Source organism: Pygocentrus nattereri, chromosome 18 (genome assembly GCF_015220715.1).
Source record: "Pygocentrus nattereri isolate fPygNat1 chromosome 18, fPygNat1.pri, whole genome shotgun sequence".
Taxonomy (NCBI): Eukaryota; Metazoa; Chordata; class Actinopteri; order Characiformes; family Serrasalmidae; genus Pygocentrus; species Pygocentrus nattereri.
The window spans coordinates 9,727,991-9,750,453 of record NC_051228.1 but is presented as its reverse complement, the minus strand read 5'-3'; the positions used below and the strand labels follow the sequence as shown (position 1 = coordinate 9,750,453).

The window sequence follows — 22,463 nt, the reverse complement described above, 5'->3', positions numbered from 1 at the left end:
TACTGAAGCAAACTGGTGGCAGATACTGCAGAGTTGCAGTTTAAGCCATCTGCCACTAGAGGGTGTTCTTTCCACAGATCAGCTTACATGCAATATGAGGAATGTGGAGAACAAAACTGAGCACAGGCAGTTTACAGTAATGTGCACAATGATTAGAGCCGTGCTTACTGACTTGCCTTGTAACGTTGGGTTATTTGTTAAAGGGCCCTTAATGTCCACTTTTACAATCTCCATTTGCCAACCTGTCTTTACCCTTTAGTATTAAAGAGGCTGTTTTTTTGTTACTGTGTCTTTAAAACGAATGCATGTAAGTCATCTGATTAGCTGTGCTGTATTGCGACTAATTCGAAAAGCAGCCAGGGCTGAAACGCGCCTTATAACTTAAGTGTGAATGGGTGGAGCTGAACTTCTTTAGGTGGTATAGGTAGTTATATGTAAATGTGTTGGTTTTTGTGACATCACAAAGTAATACATTCCAGACAGGCTGCATTCGCAGCAAAGTTTCTATATATGGATTTTATACAACGGTTAATTCCGGCCACGCAAGCTGATGGGGTGAGAGGCGATGTAACTGTGCTGATATTTCGCCATAACATCACAGGATTTTCACAAATACTGTTTCACTCCACTGAGACGCCGTTGCTAAGCAACGACTTTGACAGCTGTAGTAGACGCTCAAGCCATTTGAACATTTTTACTTCTTATTTTGCCACAAACAGAAAATGGATACTTTTAAGATCACATTTGACCGACAGCCGATTTGGTCAGACTCTGAAGATCAGACTACACTAAATTCCCAAACCGTCATCGCCACTGAGCAGCTTTTCAGTCAGCAGCTGTGACAGAAGGACAGCTAAACAACCTGGAATCAGGCAAAAATTAACCGAATACCATTCGCCAAACGTCTGGTCTCATCTTCAGAGTCAGAAAAAATCGGACTGAGCCATAAAACAAGAAAAAACTGAAAAGCTGCTCAGTGGTGATGACCATTTGGGAATTTAGTGTAAGGAGCTGGAGAACAAACTACCGTCTGTGTAGAGTGAGTGGAGCTCGTTACTCTGACGTAGTAACAAGCTGCTTGTTAAGGAACTATAATTTGGCGGAAGGAACTGAGAACATTAAAACATATTAATCGCAGCGTTCACAGCCCAGTTTATTAATTTCTTGCTTTATTTATTTAACTGTTGTATAAAAGCAACAGAACAGTGGAGGTTATCACTGTTATCACAGTGGAGTGTGCTATCACTATAACATCACGGCTGTGATGATCCACGGTGACCAAATCACAGCCGTGATGTTATTTCGTGATTAAGCAATAGACGATTAGAGGGAGTGTGTTAAGTGTAGCTATCAAACTTTAGCTGTGTTTACCCACTACATGAAAACGTTTTATTTCAAAAAGGTGAGTATTCAGTTTTCCATGATATGGGCACTTTAAATGGCCTTGTTTCTGGAGACAAATGGAAAACAATACAAACTGAGTTATTCCAAAGAGTGAGAAATGGAAGCCTGTGGCTGCTTACATAACAATCTCGAGTATTCATCTTATTTTTAAATTTGATAAATTCAAACATTTCCCTGGAGAGGTTTTACACCACTCACTGAAGGCAAAGGGAAAACCTAGGGCCACAATTCACTTAAGATGTTTTCTGCAAGTGACCACTGGGCATTGAATTTTTTGCTGTTGAAAGTCACGCATCAAGAATCCTAACGCATTTACCCTCTGTTCTGTAATGTATTCCAAGTGATCCGAGCTAGCGGAGTGGTTTGCTGAATGATAGGTGGGGGTGATTGGAGGGGGTGGTGAGACGTGATAAAACTGGCCATTCTGTCGTAGAAAAGAACCTTTTATTGATTTGAATGTGTTTTGAGTGTTCTTGGTTCTAGATTTAGCCGCTGCCTTTAATAATGGAGAACGTTTTTAGGAGAATTCTGGAGTTTTTTGTCTTCATGATTAAATCTTTAAGATGTAAACGAAGTCATTCTGAGTGGTTTGGCTCTGTTCTAGAGAAATTTACTGAATCAGAGTTGTTCACAGTGGTGGTGATAGGAACCAGACATCAGAAGAGTTTAATGCCTCTGACAGAAAGCTGTTATAAATATGTTCTGAGATTGATTTAGGATAGTTTTGAGAGAAGGTTTTGGCCTAAAATTGGCAGAGGGGAACATGCAAGGTGCTGAAAGGCAACATAGTTCCCACATAAAACTTTTTTTTTCAGATTTACCACTACTTTGCAGCTGTTTTGGACAGTAAATAACGTGGCTGTATTTGTGTTGTAGACATGGTGACCCCTGGTTCCTATCAGCACCACTGTAAAGAAATCTGAGTTGGTGTGTTTCACTGCAGTGAACCATTTCTCACCAAACCACTCTGAATGACTTTGAATCTCAGACGGGTCTCTGCTTCCCACATGCACTACAAAGGCCTTAAAAACGTGTCATGATCCCTACTGAACATACAGTGCATATATTTCTAACTCGCACAGCGCACTATATAGGGAGCAGGCAGCCATTCAGAAATTTAAAGGAGAACTCCACCAATTTTTCTAAATTTCTGCATAATTAGATGGTTATGCTGTAAACAGTCACAGTGGCCTGTTCTAGAGAAACTTGCCAAGTTTGAATTGATCACAGCGGAACCAGACGTCTGAAGATTTTAATGCCTCTTAAAGCTCCCTCACAAAAACTTCTTACATTAAATAGTTGTGAATATACAGCCTGATGTCTGAGACATTGCTCATGGTAGTTCAATCATAGTTTTAACATAAACCTTTGCCCTAAAATTTATTTTAGCCAATTTATTTTATTATGTTCATGGTAGAGCGGTACATGAAGGGTGTTCTAAGGCAAAATAGTCCTCAATGAAAACTTATTTTTTCACAGTTACCACTATGGTACCTTCATCATCGTTACATATAAAAACTCAGAAGACGTGTAGGTTCACTGTTGGTCGTGCATGGTAAATAAAATGGCTATATTTGTGTGAAAATCAAACCACTCTGTATGACATTTAGTAAGCCATTTAATTAGGTAGAATTTTTGAAAAATTGGAAAATCTTCATCTTTAAGACTACTTTAAGCACAAATATTCCACCAAAAAAAAAAACAACAACAACAACAAAAAAAAACAATCGTTATGTTTATCCTTAATCTGTCCCGTTTGCGATTGGTGGGCGCTCGCGAAGCCACGCCCCAATCTGATCCGAAGCCCCGCCTCCTAGTTGTCACCCTCAGAAAGTGAGTTCAGCCTGAGGGGCAGCGGGACGGACACGGCGCGGGCATGTTTCTGGACCGAGCTCGTGACTTCTCCTCGGGAGGCTCACGAACTTTTAACACGTGAAGGATTATGTTCCGTAGTCTGAGCTGTAAAGGCGCTGAGTTGTGTGTTGGGCTGAAACGGCGGCGGCAGCATGCCCAGCAGCTCCGGAGAGAGAGTTAAAGCCGGAGCCTACATCCCCGTGTCCATCGCTGCGGGTCTGCTGGCCGGATCCTCCACGCTCTTCTTCGTTTTCACGTAAGTTCAGGACGAACAGTGGAGCTCAGGAGCTCTATTGGCCCACAGTCTTAAAGGGGAGTTCCACCAGTTCTTCAAAATGTCTCAACAGTTCAGTGCTTGAGATGTAAACAGACTCATTCAGAGTGGTTTGATGTGAAATGGTTCCTGTGTAGAGGAACTTACAGACTCTGACTCATTTGCAGTGGTCCTGCTAGGAACCAGGGATCCCTACAACACCACTACAGCCATTTTATTCACTATCCAGAACGACCAGTGAACCTACAGGTGTCTCCTGAGTTTTATCTGTAACGTTGATGATGGTAAAATAGCCATACATCTGGAAAAAATAAGTTTTTAGGGGGCTATTTTCAACTTTCAGCACCCTGCATGTGCCCCTCCTCCATGAAAGGATGGATTAAAATACATTTTAAGCTAAAGGATCATAAAACAGTGTGTCAGACCTTAGGCAGCATATGTCTAACCACTTCATATAATTTCTGTGAGGGAGCTTTTTGACGTCTGGTCCCGATGACCACTGCTGTGAACTGTTCTGACTGGACAAGCCTAGCTAGAATGAAACCTTTCACACCAAACCACTGTGAGCGACTTTTTCACTGTGATCATGAAGAATTAATTAATACATTAAGTCCTGAAAGACGCCTGTCAATCTTGTGGATTGACTCCTTTATAGCTTTATTAGCTTACTGTGATGTATATACACTCACCGAGCACTAATACTGGGAACACTAATACTGGGAAGGGTCTCCCTTTGCTCAGCCTCAGTTCTTTGTGACATGGGTTTCACAAGATGTGGTAAAAATTCATTTGAAATTCTGGTCCAACATGATTGCATCATGCAATTTCTGCAGATCTTTTAGTTGCACTGTCATCCTGTGAATCTCCTGTTCTTCCACATCCCAGGGGTGTTCTACTGGATTCAGATCTGGTGACTGGCAATGCCACCGAAGAACACTGAACTCATTGTAATTGTCATGAAACAAGTTTGGGTGACATGGTGCATAGTGCCTGAAGTAGCCTTTAGAAAATGAGTAAACTGTGGCCATGAAGGGATGCCTGTGGTCAGCAACAATACTCAAATAGGCTGTGCCATTCGAGCAATGACTGATTCATATGAATGTACCCAAAATGTGCCAAGAAACCATTCCTCACACTATTACACCACCACCACCAGCCTGGACTGTTGACACAAGGCAGGTTGGGTCCATGGATTCGTGTTCTTTGCACCAAATTCTGACCCCGCCATCTGCCTCAGTAGAAATAGACTTTTAGACCAGGCTCCATTTTTGCAGACTTCAGCTGTCCACTTTGGTGAACCTGTGCCAACTGCAGCCTCAGCTTTCTGTTCTTGGCCCAAAGAAGTGGAACCTGATGTGGTTTTCTACTGTAGTAGCCCATAAACCCCAAGGTTCAACATCTTGTGTGTTCTGAGGTTCTTTCATGCTCACCACAATTGTGGTTATCTGAGTTATCGTGGCCTTTCTGTCAACATGAACCAGGCAGAAGTTGACCTCTCTCATCGACAAGACGTTTTCATCTGCAGAACTTCTGCTCACTCTTTATTGCACCATTTTGAGTAAACTCTGGACACTGTTGTGTGTGAAAATCTCAGGGAATCAGGATGTATAGAAACACTCAGACCAGCCCATCTGGCACCAACAATCACCGCAGTCAAAATCACAGAGAACACATTTTCCTTCATTCTTTTGATGTGAACATTACCTGAAGCTTCTGGATCGTGTCTGCATGATTTTATGCGCTGCACTGTTGCCATGTGATTGGCTGATTAGATCATTTTATGAATGAGTCGGTGTACAGGTGTGATAAAGTTCTCAGTCAGTGTTAATGTCTTGCAAATGTGAGTCATGGAGCTTTATTATTGTATGGAAATCTGTGTTTGGGACTTTAATCTGCCTACAGAAAGTAGGCCAGGGTACCAGCACAGTGACCGATTATATCCAGATAAAAAAGGATGATTTCTTTTCAGGCAGGTCTAGTCGTACAGTATAGTGCAGATTTGTAGCATGCTGGTCTTGCATTAGACTAGAGCTCTCGATTAAAATGTTAACTGGGTTAAAATATACATCTTGGTAAATATGCAAAAGTGATTAACTGGCAATTTGCATGGTGATAATGTGTATTTTATGTCCTGTTATAAATTTTATACTTAATGTTTTATATGTAATTTTGTCCCAATGTGTTAAACTGAACAAACAAATAGAAATCGAACCCTTAAATGTGCACAAAATGCCATATGTAAGTGTGTTCCCTGTAGAGGATGTGTTAACTTATTTTCATGTATATGATTTGTCTTGGGGTGTTTTGCATCCACATGTCTACACTCACTGACCACTGGTCAGAGACGGCTCTTTATGTACTTTGTTTCCAGTCAGCATGCCTATTAAGTACAAGTTATTCATTTTTCAGGAGATATTTATGAGGCAATTAGATAAATAATCCTCTTCTACAATGAAGGGGAAAGTCAAAGGAAAATAAGTAAATAAAAAACGGTTCCAAAGCTGAAGTTACTAAATTATTAAAAGATAAAGAGAAGAGAAATTGGGATTCCTAACAACCACCTGCAAGACCTGGTAGGCCACCAAAACTGCCCCTATCAGATAAGCAGCACTTAAAGCTTTCATCTGTGAGAGAGAGGAGAAAATCAAGCTCCACTCTTACTTCTGGAAAATATCCACTGTCCATCCTCAACTCAGCGCTATGGGTCTGAAAGAATGTGTAGCTATAAAGAGGCCCTTACTGGGAAAGTAAGAAATAGACAAGAAAAGAAGAACATTTGGAGTCCAGATCTTAGCAGGAATAAATATGTTTGGGATTACTTTGATTTTGAGAAGCAGAAAATGTAACCAATATCTAAGACTGAACTTGTCCCTTGAAAATTGAAAGCGAGTCTTCTGTATAACAAAAGCTGCAATAAAGGCATTAAACATTGTAAAAATATTAACATAAAAGACATAAATATCAAATTTTACAGTATTTAGAGATGTTGAGGCTTTCAGTTAAGTATCTTTCTTTTTTTTCCTGATGTAGAAAATCTGGTAACTTGTAATTAATGGCTGTTTTGCTTAATGGCTGCCTTGTATTAGGCTTAGTCTGCTTTTTAAGCACAATGTGGGGAAGCCCATCAGTGGAAAGACCCTGGTCTTTAGTTCAGGTATTGTTGCTGCTGTGTGAGTGGGCAGACAGGATCAAGCAGCTGTGCTGAGCTCACTGCTCTCTGACCTTTGCTGCCATATTTGTCCCAGTTTCGGGGCAGGCGTGCCTGCTGTGGTACCCGCAAACGCTGATGCTGGATATTGGTTGGATGGCTCCAGCAGATGGGAAGTTGGGGATTAGGATTTGTGCACTTTGATTCCCCATCTGGAGAGGACAAAACGGAATCAAATAATATTTGAATGCCCTGAGGACATGTGGGAAAAGGTTTAGGCTGTGGTGATCATACACTGGATGTCCAAACCTTTGTAGACACCTGCTCATAGTAATGTAACTAACGTTAACTAGGTTTTGGGTTAGCAAACTGTCGCTACAGTTACTGCTGTGAAGCTAGACAGCTGTTATCACAAACAATAGCAACTGGAACAAAACAATAGTGACCTAGTGGTTCTGTGAAACAGCAAAAATGACTTAATGTTACCTACCTGTCAAGTTGGAGCGACCTCCTCATCCCTTTTCATGCATTTCAACTTTCAATACACTGAAGTCAGTTTCTTGTTCGAATTTTTCCGTTCCACCATAAGTGGTGCACACACAAAGCTGTGTGGGTGGTCAATGTCTGGTGAGGACAAAACGAAACATGGAGAGGGCCAGCATTTTCACAGGGAGGAGCTAGCATGCACACACGGCTGGAACAGCTATTAAAAAAAACCCAAAAAAACAAAACCAGAAACTTGGATGACCGTTATCCTCTGCTCAGGACGCCATTACTCCACTATATCTATACATAGAAAATGGTTGTTTGCTGCTGTATTATTGTCAAAAATATCATATATATAAAACTTTTAAGATATATACATCTGCTACTACTTATAAATGGTTGGTGTTGTTCCTTATCTGCAGGTTGCATCCACTATATCACTACAAGCGTTTCCTGTTTCAGACCTTGACACTTTCTTCAGTACTAGGGGTGTAAATTTGAGTTGATTTGTTTTTGATTCATTAGGAAATGATTTGCTACATCATGAAGTCTCAAATTTCACCATTACGAGAAATAATGCACCATATGCTGTATCTTTTGATCATTCTACACTCTCAGAAAAAAGGTAAGGTTCTTGTGACTGGGGTGGAACCCTTAAGGGTACATCTCAGTACCTTTAGTTAGGGAACATAACTGTCCCATAATCCACTGGAATGATCTTTTCTAAGTTGTACTGACTCCACACACCACGTCTCGTCTCGTTTGTTTTTTTATTTTATTGTTCTGTTTTAAAACATTAGGTTATGTATAGGTACAAATACGTACTTTACACCTTGAAAAACTAATTTAAGATTCACAGTTGGACCTTAAAACCACTGTTGTACCTTTGATGGAACATTTGCATTGTTTACACCTTGATGAATGAAAAATGTACCGTCACAGAACTTTTATTTCTAACAGTGTATGATGGATCTCCAGTCTTGTACCAGTTTACCAGTATAATTTAAAATGTTATTTATTATATTATATGTTTTAATTATTTATCCTTTACACAGGGAATGTAAATATTTTGGCAAATTTAGTGCACTATTTAGGGTCCTGTCGCACAAAATATCATATTTATTTTCTGACATCTGATGAATTTAAATAGACAAGAAGAACCAGGAGTGCCAGATTACAAAAATACTATATAGGAGAAAATATTTGTATTCAACTTTTCAAATCCTTAAAAAATGAATGATGCTCTCTTTGTAATTAACCATGCAGTTGGTCAGTGCTCTAGAATTACCTTTACATTCCAACCTATGCTAGAAATGCATATTTTGACATTTTGTGACATATTTTATAATGATAACAATAAATGTCACCATGTTGCCCAGCCTTAAGTTCAACATATTGAAAAAATCCGTAAACTTTTGCATAGTCTGCATTTTAGGTTTTATTTTTCCACAATATGTTACATTCTTGAAGGTAAAAGAGGACGACCAGCGAAAGATGGATAGATACAATCACAGGAATCATGAACCAACCCTTCATAAGCCTGAAAACCCAAATGGAGTGCAGTATATTCTGGAAAAAACTATCCATAAGGTTGCCATGAGTCAGAAGTGACTTGATAGCACTTAATAATGATGTTCAATTCAGCAAACAAACATTAAAATGTGCAGAAGTGTGTTCTCTGTAGAGGATGTGTTAACATACATATTTTTGCATACAACTGCATATATGAAACATGTATACACATTAGCGGAATGTAGACAGTAACAATACATTTGAAAGTAACCTGAGAAGTTTATTTTATTGATTGCTGTTAGAGTTGATTATAATTGATTCAAGCATTTCAATCAGTGCTGTTATGCAATAAGGAATATCTAATACAATGACTAAATTTATGCGAGTAGTGCTCATAAAACTGATAGTCAGAAATATTTTCCAGTTAAGTGAATTACATGTTTGAAGTTGAGATTAACCAAAAGTATTTTTTTCCAGAATAGACAATAATAACAGTGCATTAACTTACATTAAACAGCTTTTAATTCTTAACAAGCTCCTAATTTAACACACCTGCTTCAGTTCATCAAGGAGCTTCAGGTGGATCTGATTAGAGCTGCAAAAAAACTCACCAGGAGCAAAACAAATGAAAAGCCTGTTAGTTGCACACTATTGCTGCAGCCAATAAACTGAATACACTATTTCTTAGTTTTTCATTTCACAAACCTAGTATTACTTCCCTCCCAAGAACAAGGCTGCACAGTTTTTTGTACCTGGCACCTGGCACAACTGGGATTAAAACCTGAAGGTTAGCAGAAGAGCTCAAGCTGTGGCTGCATGTGCCAATGAAGAAATGTGTCTGAGCACAAAGAACCTCATGTAGACACTGTCTACTGTTAAGGCCAGTGTTCCCAGAATCAGTCCTTGGGAAGCCACACTCTGAAGGTATTTGTAAGACAAGGCCGCAGTCGAGGTTGGAAAGACCTGCTCGCATTGTTATGCAACAAATTCGAGATAGCCATGGGTGAGCCAGGCCTACCCAAATTGATCACAGGCCTGCCTAATCAAATGGGGACAGAATATTTTGTTAGCAAATAAAATTTGATTTATTTTCAGTGAGCACTGTCACTGCATTATGGCCAATCAAACGATTAGGTTCTCATGAAGCCCTGACTTCAGCCCTCCAATTGCTGCTTAGCTGCTGTCGCTGTTGCCTCAAGCCTTCGGTTCGGTTCGGTTCGTCATCAGAATTAAATTTGAAGCTCCAGCTGCGGTATCTGTCAGAGTATGTGTGCTACTGCTTACATATGATGGCCATTTATACACGATCACCGATCTCACCGATCACAACAAAGTTCTATAGATATTACAGAATAAGTCTTGTGTCGTCCATTCTGCAGCAAGAATAATGAAGATGAATGTGTGCATTAGATTAACCTCGTCAGATTTCTACTTGGGCCATCGTGATTGGGCCATCGTTTCATCACCTATATTAGGGAACAGCAATATGGTTTACTGCTCAGTTGCTGCTCCACATCAGAAATAGATTTTTAGGTAAAATTAAAATAATCCTCCTTTGCTGTAAAATAAAGCTCTGCTTATTGTTCTAACACAGTTTTAACCCTAAATGGTCTTAAATGCTGAAGTTAATGTAGCCTATATCTGCTAATACACCCTTTAACCTTGAAGATCGGCGCTAGACTGCTGGTCAACTTAGCAATGCAAACAACAGTCTCGTCTTGCTAGTAGCTAACGAAACAGCAAAGATTTAAGCAAGATTTAAGACGAACATCGATAATTTGGAGATGAATGGATTGATTTGCATTTATAAGCACTCAGGTGGTTTCCTGTTATGTTTAATCTGCAATGAGAAACTGTCAAACACTAAAACGTTGTGAAACTGAAGTGGCTTCTCGTTCACCAGCTTCTCGTTTGACTTTTCTGCTTCCACCTTAAATGGTGCTGCAGTTACATTCTGGGTCCTCAGGCACCATTTAAGGCGGAATGGGAAAATTCAAACAAGAAGCTGGCGAACGAGAAGTGATTTGAGCCTCGTAAAAAGTCAAATGTTGAGGGATATTTTGCAAGAAACTAAAGAAAGGTTTCCTGCCAGAGATGTGAGAAAAGCAGCTATAGCTGAGCTAAAGCTGTGTGTTTGTGTTTATATTACAGTTTTAGCCTGTATTAGTGCTTCAGCATATACTGGGACACATTTACAGCCAAGATGGGAAAATGGACATAAGATGTTGTGGCTCCCAAGGTGGTTTAATTTTTGTTAAAAGGACAAAATGACTCTTCTTAACATTTGGATTGCGACCCTTGATCTGTACCTTCTAAAAACGGCCTGAATGTATAACTGGTTTTTCATTTAATAATAGAGACAGATGATATAAATCATGATATTAAGTGTGTAGTATAGTGTCCAAATGTTCAAGACATAAAATAAATAAGAATAAATCATATGGAGCGGGTTTTCTCTGATGTGTTGGCAAGGGACAGGAAATAGAAAACCCGGAGCGGAGTAATTACACAGAGCTCTGAGGTCTCCACTCCACTCACATACTCTGGTACCTGTGGGATCTGTTGTGATCTGTTGTTGTTGATATTGTTGTGTCTGAACATTTTGTACTTATAATGCTCTGTTACTACAAAAGCTGTGATGAGCTGTCAAAATTTCAAAACAAATATCAAAGGAAAGACATCAGTGGTTGGTTGGGTTAAGCAGTTGATTTGTACACTGTCTTGCTGTTGTTCTGTATGAGCATAGAGTGGAAGCAGTGGATAGATGAGGAGCATGGAAATAGGCAGTGACGACTATACTGCTTTTAGAGATAGATTAAAGCGTGGTGTTACGATACTGCAGGGCATAGCGGGCTTAGTAATTGTATCTGCCAAGTTGGCGTACCCACTTTCGCATAGGCCCACCTAAAAATGTATTTCTGCCTGTGCCACTGGGCCATACCGACATGTCATGGCTTACTGCCAGAATAAATAGCACAGGCCAGCATGGCTGGTCACCAACAAATCCAGCACATGTTATGTTTTGTCTGCTGGTCTGCTTGCCAATCAGCATGAGCATGCTAGGTGACCCGCTAAACCAGCACCAGACAAACACTAGACCAGCATAAACTGGACTAAAACAGCATGGAATGCGTCTTTTTTCAGCAGGGTCATGTCATTTTACATTTAATAGATTATGTTAAAAATTTCCATTTCTTTGCTTAGGGTGTCTCGAATGTGCATGAGGGAGCACTGATGAGACGCCTTTGCTTATCAGAGCTAGCGAAGTCTCACCTACCTTGTCTGCAGCCTTCATTTTGAGATACGCCTTTTCACTTTAGACATTTTCATGCTTTCTCTTATCTAGCACGCTTGATTCAGTTCATTAACTGCTTAACAAGCTCTTTATATGCTGGGTCAAGTGGTTACAGTAGAGAAAGCACAGCGATGTGCAGAGAATGGGATTTCCCAACTGTTATTTCTGAAATGTCTTATGTTAATGTACTGTGGTTAAGACAGGATGATACTTTATTGTGTGTTTACAGTACAGGCAGTTTATACTGTGTTAGTGACCTTATCGTATGGCTACTGTAAAATTATTTTAATCTTGTAATAACACATGAAACCTACAGTATGTTCCTCTTTACTGTTATATAAGGTGCCAAAAGTCACTTTTTTGGCACAGCAATGGATCATCACCTTCACTCCAATTTCGTTTCCATTAAGTTTCCATTATATAAATGTTAAAATAGCCAAATGAGCTGTAAACCAAGGTAAATACAATAGATTTGTGCTTAACCAGTGGTACTAAACACTAGCCCAGTTAGTTAGTGCTAACTGTGGTGTACATTCACTTTCCCACACTGATTTTAATACCATACAGCTCAACACTGATTTTGGAGCTCATAAGACATACGCTATATTGCCAAAGGTTTTCAGTCACCCGTACAAATCATTGAATTCAGGTGTTCCAATCACTGCTATGGCCACAGGTGTATAAAACCAAGCACCTAGGCATGCAGACTGCTTTTACAAACATTTGTGAAAGAACGGGTCGCTCTCAGGAGCTCAGTGAATTCCATGGCACTGTGATTCATGAAATTTCCTCACTACTAAATATTCCATAGTCAACTGTCAGTGGTATTATAATAAAGGCCTGGCTCACATTCTCTGCTTTAATTTATCCCAGTGGTGTTCTGTCGAGTTGAGGTTAGGACTCTGCAGGCCAATCAAGTTCTTCCTCGCCAAACTGACTCATCCATGTCTTTATGGACCTTGCTTTGTGCACTGGTGCGCAGTCATGTTGGAACAGGAAGGGGCCTAAACACTGTTTCCACAAAGTTGGGAGCAGGAAAATTGTCCAAAATCTCTTGAACTGCTGCAGCATTAAGAGTTCCCCTCCACCAAATTTTACACTTGGCACAATGCAGTCAGACAAGTACCGCTCTCCTGGCAACCACCAAACCCAAACTCGTCCATCAGATTATAAGACAGAGAAGATTGATTCATCACTCCAGAGAACTTCTCTATGGTCCAGTGGTGGCGCTTTACACCACTGCATTCAACGCTTTGCACTGCTCTGACATGGAAACCCATTCCATGAAGCTCTCTACGCTGTTCTTGAGCGAATCTGAAGGCCACATGAAGTTGGGAGGTCTGTAATGATTTACTCTGCAGAAAATTGGCAACCTTTGCGCACTATGCGCCTCAGCATCCGCTGACCCCGCTCAGTCATTTTACTACGTGGCCGACCACTTCGTGGTTGAGCTACTGTCGTTCCCAAACGCTTCCAGTTATAATACCACTGACAGTTGACTGTGGAATATTTAGTAGCGATGAAATTTCACCACTGGACTTGTTGCACAGGTGGCAGCCTATCACGGTACCACGCTGGAATTCACTGAGCTCCTGAGTGATCCATTCTTTCACTAATGTCTGTAGAAGCAGTCTGCAGGCCTAGGGGCTCGGCTTTATACACCTGTGGCCATGGAAGTGATTGGAACACCTGAATTCAATTATTTTGATGGGTGAGTGAATACTTTTGGAAATATAGTGTGTATATGTGTGTGTGTGTGTGTGTGTGTGTGTATGTATGTATGTATGTATGTATGTATGTGTGTATATATATATATATATATATATATATATATATATATATATATATATATATATATATATATATAATCTTGATGATCAAAAAATCCAAATCTTTTTATGTAGCAGTAGATAAAGCAAAATTACTTCAGTTACAATTTGTTTTGTTTTACCCCAGATGTTTGAGTTTCACAAATCAAAGGAGACAAGTGTATGATGATGTGCGCATCCAGTTTGCACATTATGTCAGTACTATGTAGTAATATGGGAGTTGTGTGCACATGACTATATCTCATATTTTTCCTGTGCCAATGCCAATATATAAACATTTATAAAACATAGATATTGGGACTAAAACTATTGTTCTATAAGGCTATAAATGCAGGATGAATACAATACAGACATTTTAACACTGTAGCTGAGCATCACCTGAACATTGTGCTCTTTCAGAGTATAATAGTAAATATGTAGCCATTTCAAATAGACTTGCTCATATGGTTTCTGCCCCATATGACGTACAGTTATCTGTCAACATGGACGAGTGATTTGAATAGCTGCAGGCAGTAGTAATAGCTATTATAAAGCTTTAGTTTTGTCCATATGTTTGTCCATTTTATATATAACAGTATATAGATAGCCCTTCCTTTAGACACATTGTTCCATATTTCCTGGTGGCCTTTTCAACTAAAGAATTGCCCATTGAGATGCTTCCTATCCATCAAGTGCGATCACAATACAGCATTACTGTTGCACACAGCTGCTTTCCAGCCTGCAGTGCCAAGCTGATGTAAAGCAACGCTTAAAATGGAGCTTATTTATTATTTTAATCTTGAGGGGTTGCCATTGAGATGAATTGCTTAGTGGCAATGATAATACAGCACTGAGACTACTGGAGTCCATCTGCTCTTTGGGTGCCACCATCAATTCTCCAGTATGCAGAATTAATGTGAGACTGACAGCTTTTGTTTGATTCGAAATGCCGTATTCAATAGTCCCACTGAGGTGATCTTACCGAAATCTCATTTATCTGTTAATCTGATTTCACTGAATGGTGTATATAGATGTAATAGAGCTATATAAAGTGGAATTATGTTTTATTTTGATAATGATATGACTACAATTCATTAACAGTCCCAGCACAACATTGTATGCTATTGTTAGTCCATCACAGTCTTCTTCCAGGGTCTCTTTCAATCACTGGCGGCTTGGATTAAGAGAAGATGGTGTTTTCCACACACTGTGTTGAATAACAACAAGGCTAATGTAACTACGTAATAAAAGCATGTATACCTGCTAGCATTGTGCAGGCATGTCCTAACAAACCTGACTTAAACTAAACCATCCAAAACCATATTTGCCTCAAAAAGGCTCTATTCTTCTTATCTGACCATAGAACACAGTTCCTGTAAGATGTATATTGATGTTTATGGAACTCAAGGCACTGGCTTGATGACAGAAGAGGCTATTTGTGGCAAGATGTCTCAATGGTCTGAGGGAAGTGTGAAGGTGTTTCATTGTAGTTTTGAGACTTGGGGACCTCAGGACGTAACTTAAAGCTGTTCAGCTGTAAGACTATGTATGCTCACCAACCACTAACTGGGCAAGGCCTCCCTTGTCTCTCAAAACAGCCCCAGTTCTTTGTGACATGGACTCCACAAGATGTTGGAAACATTTCTGTGAGATTCTGCTCCATGTTGACATGATTGCATCATGCAGTTCCAGCAGTTTCTCTTTGCACATATACATACCATTTGTAGTTATAAACTACATACATGCATTCATTAATGAGATCCTGCTGGTGTGGGTTTCCTCCCTTTCAGTGATGGTCTTCAGTGCTAGTAGCTCCTCCTTGTGGATAGCTCCACCTTTAAGTAGCAGAACACTGCTTAATAATGACCTGCGGATATCCTGCTTATCTTTTAAATTGCAAACTAATCACAGAGGTGACTCATCAAGAATTTTAATAGATTTTTATGAACCGTTTTATTGATTTTAATTGAGTAATTGGGCTTTCCTGATTAAACTAATGATAACAACGAACCGCTTAAATCATTACATACTTAGCTTAGTCCACATAGAGCAGTTGAGTAATAAATAAATTAACTAATAGCTGTATGCGAAAGTTTGGGCGCCCTGGTTGAATGATAGTATTTTCTAAGTGAAGGTAAGTTCACACCTCAATGGAGAACACACTGTTGCACCTTTTAAATCTCAGTTATTTTTTATTGATGAATTTAATATATTGAGAAAATTAAAACGTGGCCTGTGCAAAAGTTATGCAATGTTTTATACTATGTTTGTTGTTTCTAACATTGCAAATTCAGCAAATAAATAGAAATTGCCAGAAGTGGCATAATTAAGTTCCCTGTAGTGGAAGTGGCACTTAGACAGCCAATGAAACATCATTTGACCTCAGGAGTTTGAACTGTGTATGGTTTCTGACACTGTGTGAAAAAAGTAGGACAAAAGCACACTGTGCAGATAAAAACAGTAGCAGCAGCGATCTTGAAGTCTTGAAATTTGGCCCCTACCTTTGTCAGTTTAGAAACCACATAACCAAGTCTATTTGATATTCCAGGCATGCATTATTTAGGCTTGCAGTCAGCACGATGCCAAATGGTGTCCAGAAGCTTCTACTAATTTGCTACATTAGCTTCGAGGCGATGCGAAGCTGAAGAAGCAAACTTGTCTTGGCTGATTGAGTACATTTGGGCTAAGGTGGAAAATTGAAATTTCATATAAATCTGATTTCTCACCAAACCATCACTTTTAAAGCACTATTTGAAGTGCTGTACTCCCTTTCTTTGGTTCATCAGTAATTCTCACAAGGAGTTCTCTTTCCTCTTAGAAGTTCAACAGGGGCCGCCTATTCTAAAGAATATGCATCAGATGGATTTTCTAAGAAGCAGACAGCTGCATTATAGCATTGTATAAATCATTAATACATCACTGATACATTTTCAGCATGGGCCTTTCTGCTCCGGCCTTCATACAGACAGGGCTTAGATTTTAAAGTGCTCGGCTGTTTCATTAGGAATTGGAGCTTGTCTGCGCGGGCTGCAGTATAATGAACTCTCCCTGTGCTCCAGATGGCCAGAAATCAATGTTGGTCAGGTCTTGTGGAGGCATCCAGAGTAATCCTTTTGATAAGAAATCAGGTTCTTAAAGGGAAAGGCGCTTTGTCCTCGTGGGTTTTCTACTGAATGGCACCTCCTGTTTGTGGAATGACCCATATTACAGGAATGATGTATTTTGTTACTGTCTAGAATCGGATAGACATTCATAGCGCAGTGAAATCGGAGACTGTACACTAAAATACAGTCCACTTAGAAAAAAAGAGAGTACTGTAGAGTTCTGCAGGCACTTTTACAGTCATTGATTAATGCCCCAGACAAAATGCTACTTGCCTAGAGGAAAAAATAAAGCCAAGAATCTGGAGATGCTCATTTTCTGCTTGGCCAGAAATGCCTAGCCAATACTTCTTTAATGAAATGATTGAACCAACATTAATTGGAATTCAGTTGGATTTTAAAAGCTCTTGGACACTAAAGAAATCTTTGTCACTCTGCCATTGTTTACGTACTTGTAAACACGTCTAGAGAGATAAATAACATTAGTCGGATTTCAACATTTACGAGGATTCATGAGCTTCGGTGTCATCTCATTCTGCCTGTTCCTTGGATGCCAGGACCGATCTAAATCAGCAGAGAAGGAAAACTGTTGTTCCTCAGAACTGCCCATGTTGTTGACATATAGGTGATGAGATGCACTTTGGGTTGCCAAGTTTCATTTGTTCAGTGATACATTTACTGTGATGGCTAGCATCGAATGCCGCCGCGCCCTCACAGTGGCGGTTTTCACATACGGATTCCACAGTTTGCTGATAAGCGGGTGGCGGAGTTGTGGTGGTGGTGATCCTGATTCGGTAATCTGGGGATTATGGAACTGCAGCTGGCGTAGAGCAGACATTCCTTTAGGGAGAGCCTTTCCCCCAGCCCCTCCCCCTGACCCCCATTACTGCAGACACCAGCCAGATAGAGCTGGTCCCCAGATGAGGCTGCGGACATCTTTGGTGGTTGGTGTGGTGACCAGACTGGCACTAATTGGGCTTGAAACATCTGAGCGAGTCCCATACATTCTGAATGGCAGATGTGTTCTCATATCACGTTTTCTATAGTTTGAGTTAATAGTGGAAAATACAACATGATAGTTGCTCATTAAATTGTATTTAAATTTTGAAGAAATTGAGACTGTGTGATATTAAATGATTCAAATTTTTGTTTAAAAGACAATTATTCTGTGATCTGTGACGTTTTTGATATAATGTGTTAAATGAGAAGCATAATAATGGCTAACAATGTTAATTGAAGGCTGGTTTCTCTAGTGGCCATGCTGCCAATGGAATGGAAATTGACTTGGATATTATTAAACAGTACAATCAAATAAAATGCTTTTCTTCATAAACTGTGTTATCAGATTAACTAGGACACTGTTTGCTCGCTGTGTGAAATGTTGTGACTCTTTGTTGATCTGCTAGTGAGCAATGAGACAAACGGGACAAATTGACAAAGGAGTGGCCTTGACCCTATGCTGGGAAAACAATACTCAACACTGTGGTCTGAAAGGATGTGTAGCTGTCAAGAAGCCCTTACTGAGAAAAAGAAGAAAAATGCCAATCAATCTAATAAGCTGTTGGTGTTCTCAGAACAGTGGACTGACATGTACATCATTTTTTGTTATATATAATATATAATATGTAGTTTTTGTATTATATATTTGGATGATGAGAAGCAGAAAATGTAACTAACATCCTAGACTGAACTTTTTATGTGTGGAAAACTATCCCAGCAGATTTCTTTGAAAACCTGAAAGCAAGTCGCCGTGGAAGTTGCAATAAAGGCATCGAGTGGACTCCTGATGCTTAAAATGAATAAATTAATGGCCATTTTGACTGGAACTGTAAAAAATTAAGTATGGTCTCTTTATTTTGCTTAGTACTGTAGGCTTAGACCTAAATGTAAGAGCATAATTAGGCATAACTCTTGCATATGTTGCCTCTTACTTTTGATGTAGCACTTTATTCCATTCATGTAATATTAATTGGCAACTGATTTTGGCTCATTAAAGAGAAATCAGTGTTATTTATATTACTGTGGCTAATAGAAAGTACTGGAAATGTTCACTTAATCAGCCAAGAAAATTGTCCACCTTTACAAACTACACAGTCCCAACGTGTCTCATTGAATGCATGTGTGATCTACTGCACCATCAGTTGTAGAGTGGAAACATGATTACCTTTCCATTTAATCTCCTTCTGTGATTTGAATCATCCCCTCAACTAATCTCTTTTTTTTTTTTTTTAATTATCCACACTTTCATCTTCATAGTGCGAAGCTATATTGTACCCACAGGCGATAAGGCGAGATGAAAAGTCTTAGACAGGCTACCATGGCTAGAAATCTTTCAACATCATCTGATCAAAAGAAGTTCTAAAGGACTGAATAAGAAGTTCCATTTTAAACATCTTGCTGAAGCAGCGTGGTCATGATTGGTGTTGGGCAGCACACTTCCACACACTGCAGTAGTTGTCCAGGGACATCGGCTTATAATAGTAAACACGACTTCTGACTTCTCCTTTCTCCCTGTGTTTCACAGGTGTCCTTGGCTGGCTGAGAATGTGTCTCTTGCTTTCCCACCATGCGTCGCCATCACGTTCCTCTTTGTCATGGCCAATTTCACCATGGCAACATTTATGGATGCTGGTGTGCTCCCAAGGGGTCAGTCCAGTCACTTTATCAGAGCCGAAGACATGCAAGCAAATATAGACCTGTATGAAAAGATGACCAGATGATTAAAATGGAATTGTTTTTCAAAATGTGATTGTTCAGATGTAAACAGAGTCATTTAGAGTGGTTTGAAGTGAAATGTTTCATTGTAGAGAATCTTACCAACTCTGATTTCTTTACAGTGGTGGTGACAGAAACCAAGAGAAACAACCAGTGAATCTACAGTTACAGCAGGGTTTTTCTATGCAGTGTTGAAAGTGGTAAAATAGTGGTACATCTAAAAAAAATCACCTTTGGGGACTTTTTTTGGGAATGCCCTGATGTACCTCTCTTAAAAAATAGCTTTTTTTATGGCAAAAAAAAGTTCTCAAACTTATCTCAGAAAACTCAGCAAAAGGTGTCAAGAAACATATTTGTAACAATTTAAAATAACAACTTCTGTGAGGGAGCTTTTAGAGGTGGACGTCTGGTTCCTATCACCACCACTGTGAAACGTTGCATTCTAGACAAACTACTGATTCACATCAAACCACCCTGAATGACTTTGTTTACATCATAACTGTATAATTATGCAGAAATATTGAAAAATTGGTGGCGTTCCCCTTTTAAGTATTGTTTTCACCTGCTACATTTATACAATACTTTTACAAGTATGGGTTTAACTACGAAACTCGTACATCTTTGCCAGTGGTGGTGACTGAAACCAGGGGTTCTGATATCTACACTGTAAAAAAAAGTAATGTAACAATCTAAAAATTAATTTAAAATTGACTACCAGAAAAGTTGCCAAGTACTGGCACATACAGTAAATATTTTATAGTGTTTAACTGGGATAATAGTTAAGATTTTAAAATTAAGTTAAGATTTTAAATTAGCCATACTTTCCTGCCAGCTCTGCTGCTACTAAATTATGTAAATTGCATTATCTGGTATGTTACTGTAAACCAATGCACAGTGTAATTCTGTAAAATAACAAACACGTATTCTATTGTAAAATAAACACTGTGAATTTACAGCAGTTTCCTACAGTGTGCAATGCAGAAATCGTCATTTTATTTACTATCCAAAATGATCAGTGAACCCTACATGTCTTCTGAGGTTTTATGTGTAATATTAATATTGATTAAAAAAAAAAGTTGTAATTCTGAAACAATAAGTTTTCTTTGCATGCTATTTTGCTATACAGCACTCTGCATGTACCTCCTTGAATACGTTTTTAAAAATGTTTTTAGGCCAAAACCACTAAATTATCATAAAACAATGTCTTCGGCAGCAGGTGATGTAACCATTTCATGGAATAACTTTCAGTGATGTAGCTTTTAGAGGCATTAAACATTTCAGACGTCTGGTTCCTGTCATCACTACTGTGAAAAATAAGTTTCTTTTCTTTTTTTTTCTATATTGACTGTGCTTAAAGAACTATCAGGCCTATTTAACAGGAATGAATGCAGTATAGTTTGTAAAATGCTGAATGAAAATCATTACAGTTGTGAGTTTATTATTATTTTATTATTATTATTATTATTATTATTATTATATTGTTTATATGTGGCATTACAGGTTCTATGTTGTCTGTTCCAGCATATTAAAGCTCAGAAAAACAAAATATTGTAATGCATATTGTGTATTGTGAAAAAATATCTTGAAGTTATAATATTTTTGCCATATCTCCCACCTCTAGCTACATTTGCCTTGTAGTTCGTGTGCAAAACTAAAGAAACTTTAGACACCAATAGAACATTGAATGATTACGTTCAGAGTAAAGGGGAAAATGTTCGCATTACATTTTTCACTGAACTACCATTGTAATCCAGAGACCTCATCAGTTGACGTGCTTGAAAGTCATTCAGAGTGGGTGGATGTGAAATATCTGGATATAAAGGCTTCTTTGGGAACTGCCATGAACACATTTCATATCACAGCTTTCTGTAATGTTGCTTTTAGAGGCATTAAACTCTTCAGACTTCTCGTTCCTGTCACCACCACTGTGAACAAGCCTGAGTTGGTAAGTTAGTCTAGAACAGAGCATTTCACATCAAACCACTCTCAATGACTGTTTACATCTCAACAATTTAATCATGTTGAAGTGTTGAAAAATCAGTGGAATTCTACTTAAAGTGGTTTTTAACCTGCTACATTCAGTATGTACTATACTTTTTTAAGGAACCCCCTTAAGTATGGGACTCATTTGTCTTTACAGTGGTGGTGATAAAAACCAGGGGTCACAATGTCTGCAATGCAGATGTAGCCATTTTATGCATGACATTTAATTATGCAGAAGATCTGATGTTTATTGTTATTTTTGGGAGAGTTTTGAGCTTTGGTGCTTCTCTTGAAGCTAATGAGGACGAAGACAAGGAGGACGACTTCCGTGCTCCTCTCTATAAGAACGTGGAGGTCCGGGGCATCCAGGTTCGGATGAAGTGGTGTGCCTCCTGCCACTTCTACAGACCTCCCCGCTGCTCCCACTGCAGTGTTTGTGACCACTGTGTGGAGGTGAGTGGGTGTGTCTGGGGGCTATGTGTTTGTGCATATGAGCTTCAGCGAGAGAGAGAGAGAGAGAGAAAAGCAGGTTAATCCCCTTTGCCCGATTGTTTTGTCCCCTCTCAGATGAAATCTGCATACAGTCAGCTGTATTCGGCCAGTAGAGTATTATTCAGTGTCTGCCATTCATTGAATTCTCTAATGAGAAAAAAAAAATCCTGCCGCTTAAAACTTCTCAGAGCGGCTGTTTTCCTGTATTAGAAATGCACAACATGGGAGAAACTGACTGAAAATACAGTGACAGAAGAGTAAAGTGGACGAACATAATAATGTTCCTGTCACTCTTACCTCCTCTTTGGTCGTTCAACAATAACATGAAATATTAATGACCCAGTATCACTTTTATCAGTCATCAAATAATATTGGTGACTTTTTCAGTCGC

At 39.2% G+C, this 22,463-nt stretch overlaps 1 protein-coding gene across 1 annotated transcript in view; it reads left to right on the top strand.

The window, feature by feature from the left end:
• The first annotated feature begins 3,264 nt into the window (after positions 1-3,264).
• Positions 3,265-22,463, top strand: part of zdhhc8a (zinc finger DHHC-type palmitoyltransferase 8a) — a 28,568-nt gene continuing 9,369 nt past the window's right edge. Inside the window, exons 1-3 of the mRNA XM_017710729.2 lie at positions 3,265-3,514; positions 19,407-19,528; positions 21,876-22,033. Coding sequence (XP_017566218.1) covers positions 3,411-3,514; positions 19,407-19,528; positions 21,876-22,033 — 384 coding nt within the window. The 5' untranslated portion in view covers positions 3,265-3,410. The remainder of the gene's footprint in view (positions 3,515-19,406; positions 19,529-21,875; positions 22,034-22,463) is intronic.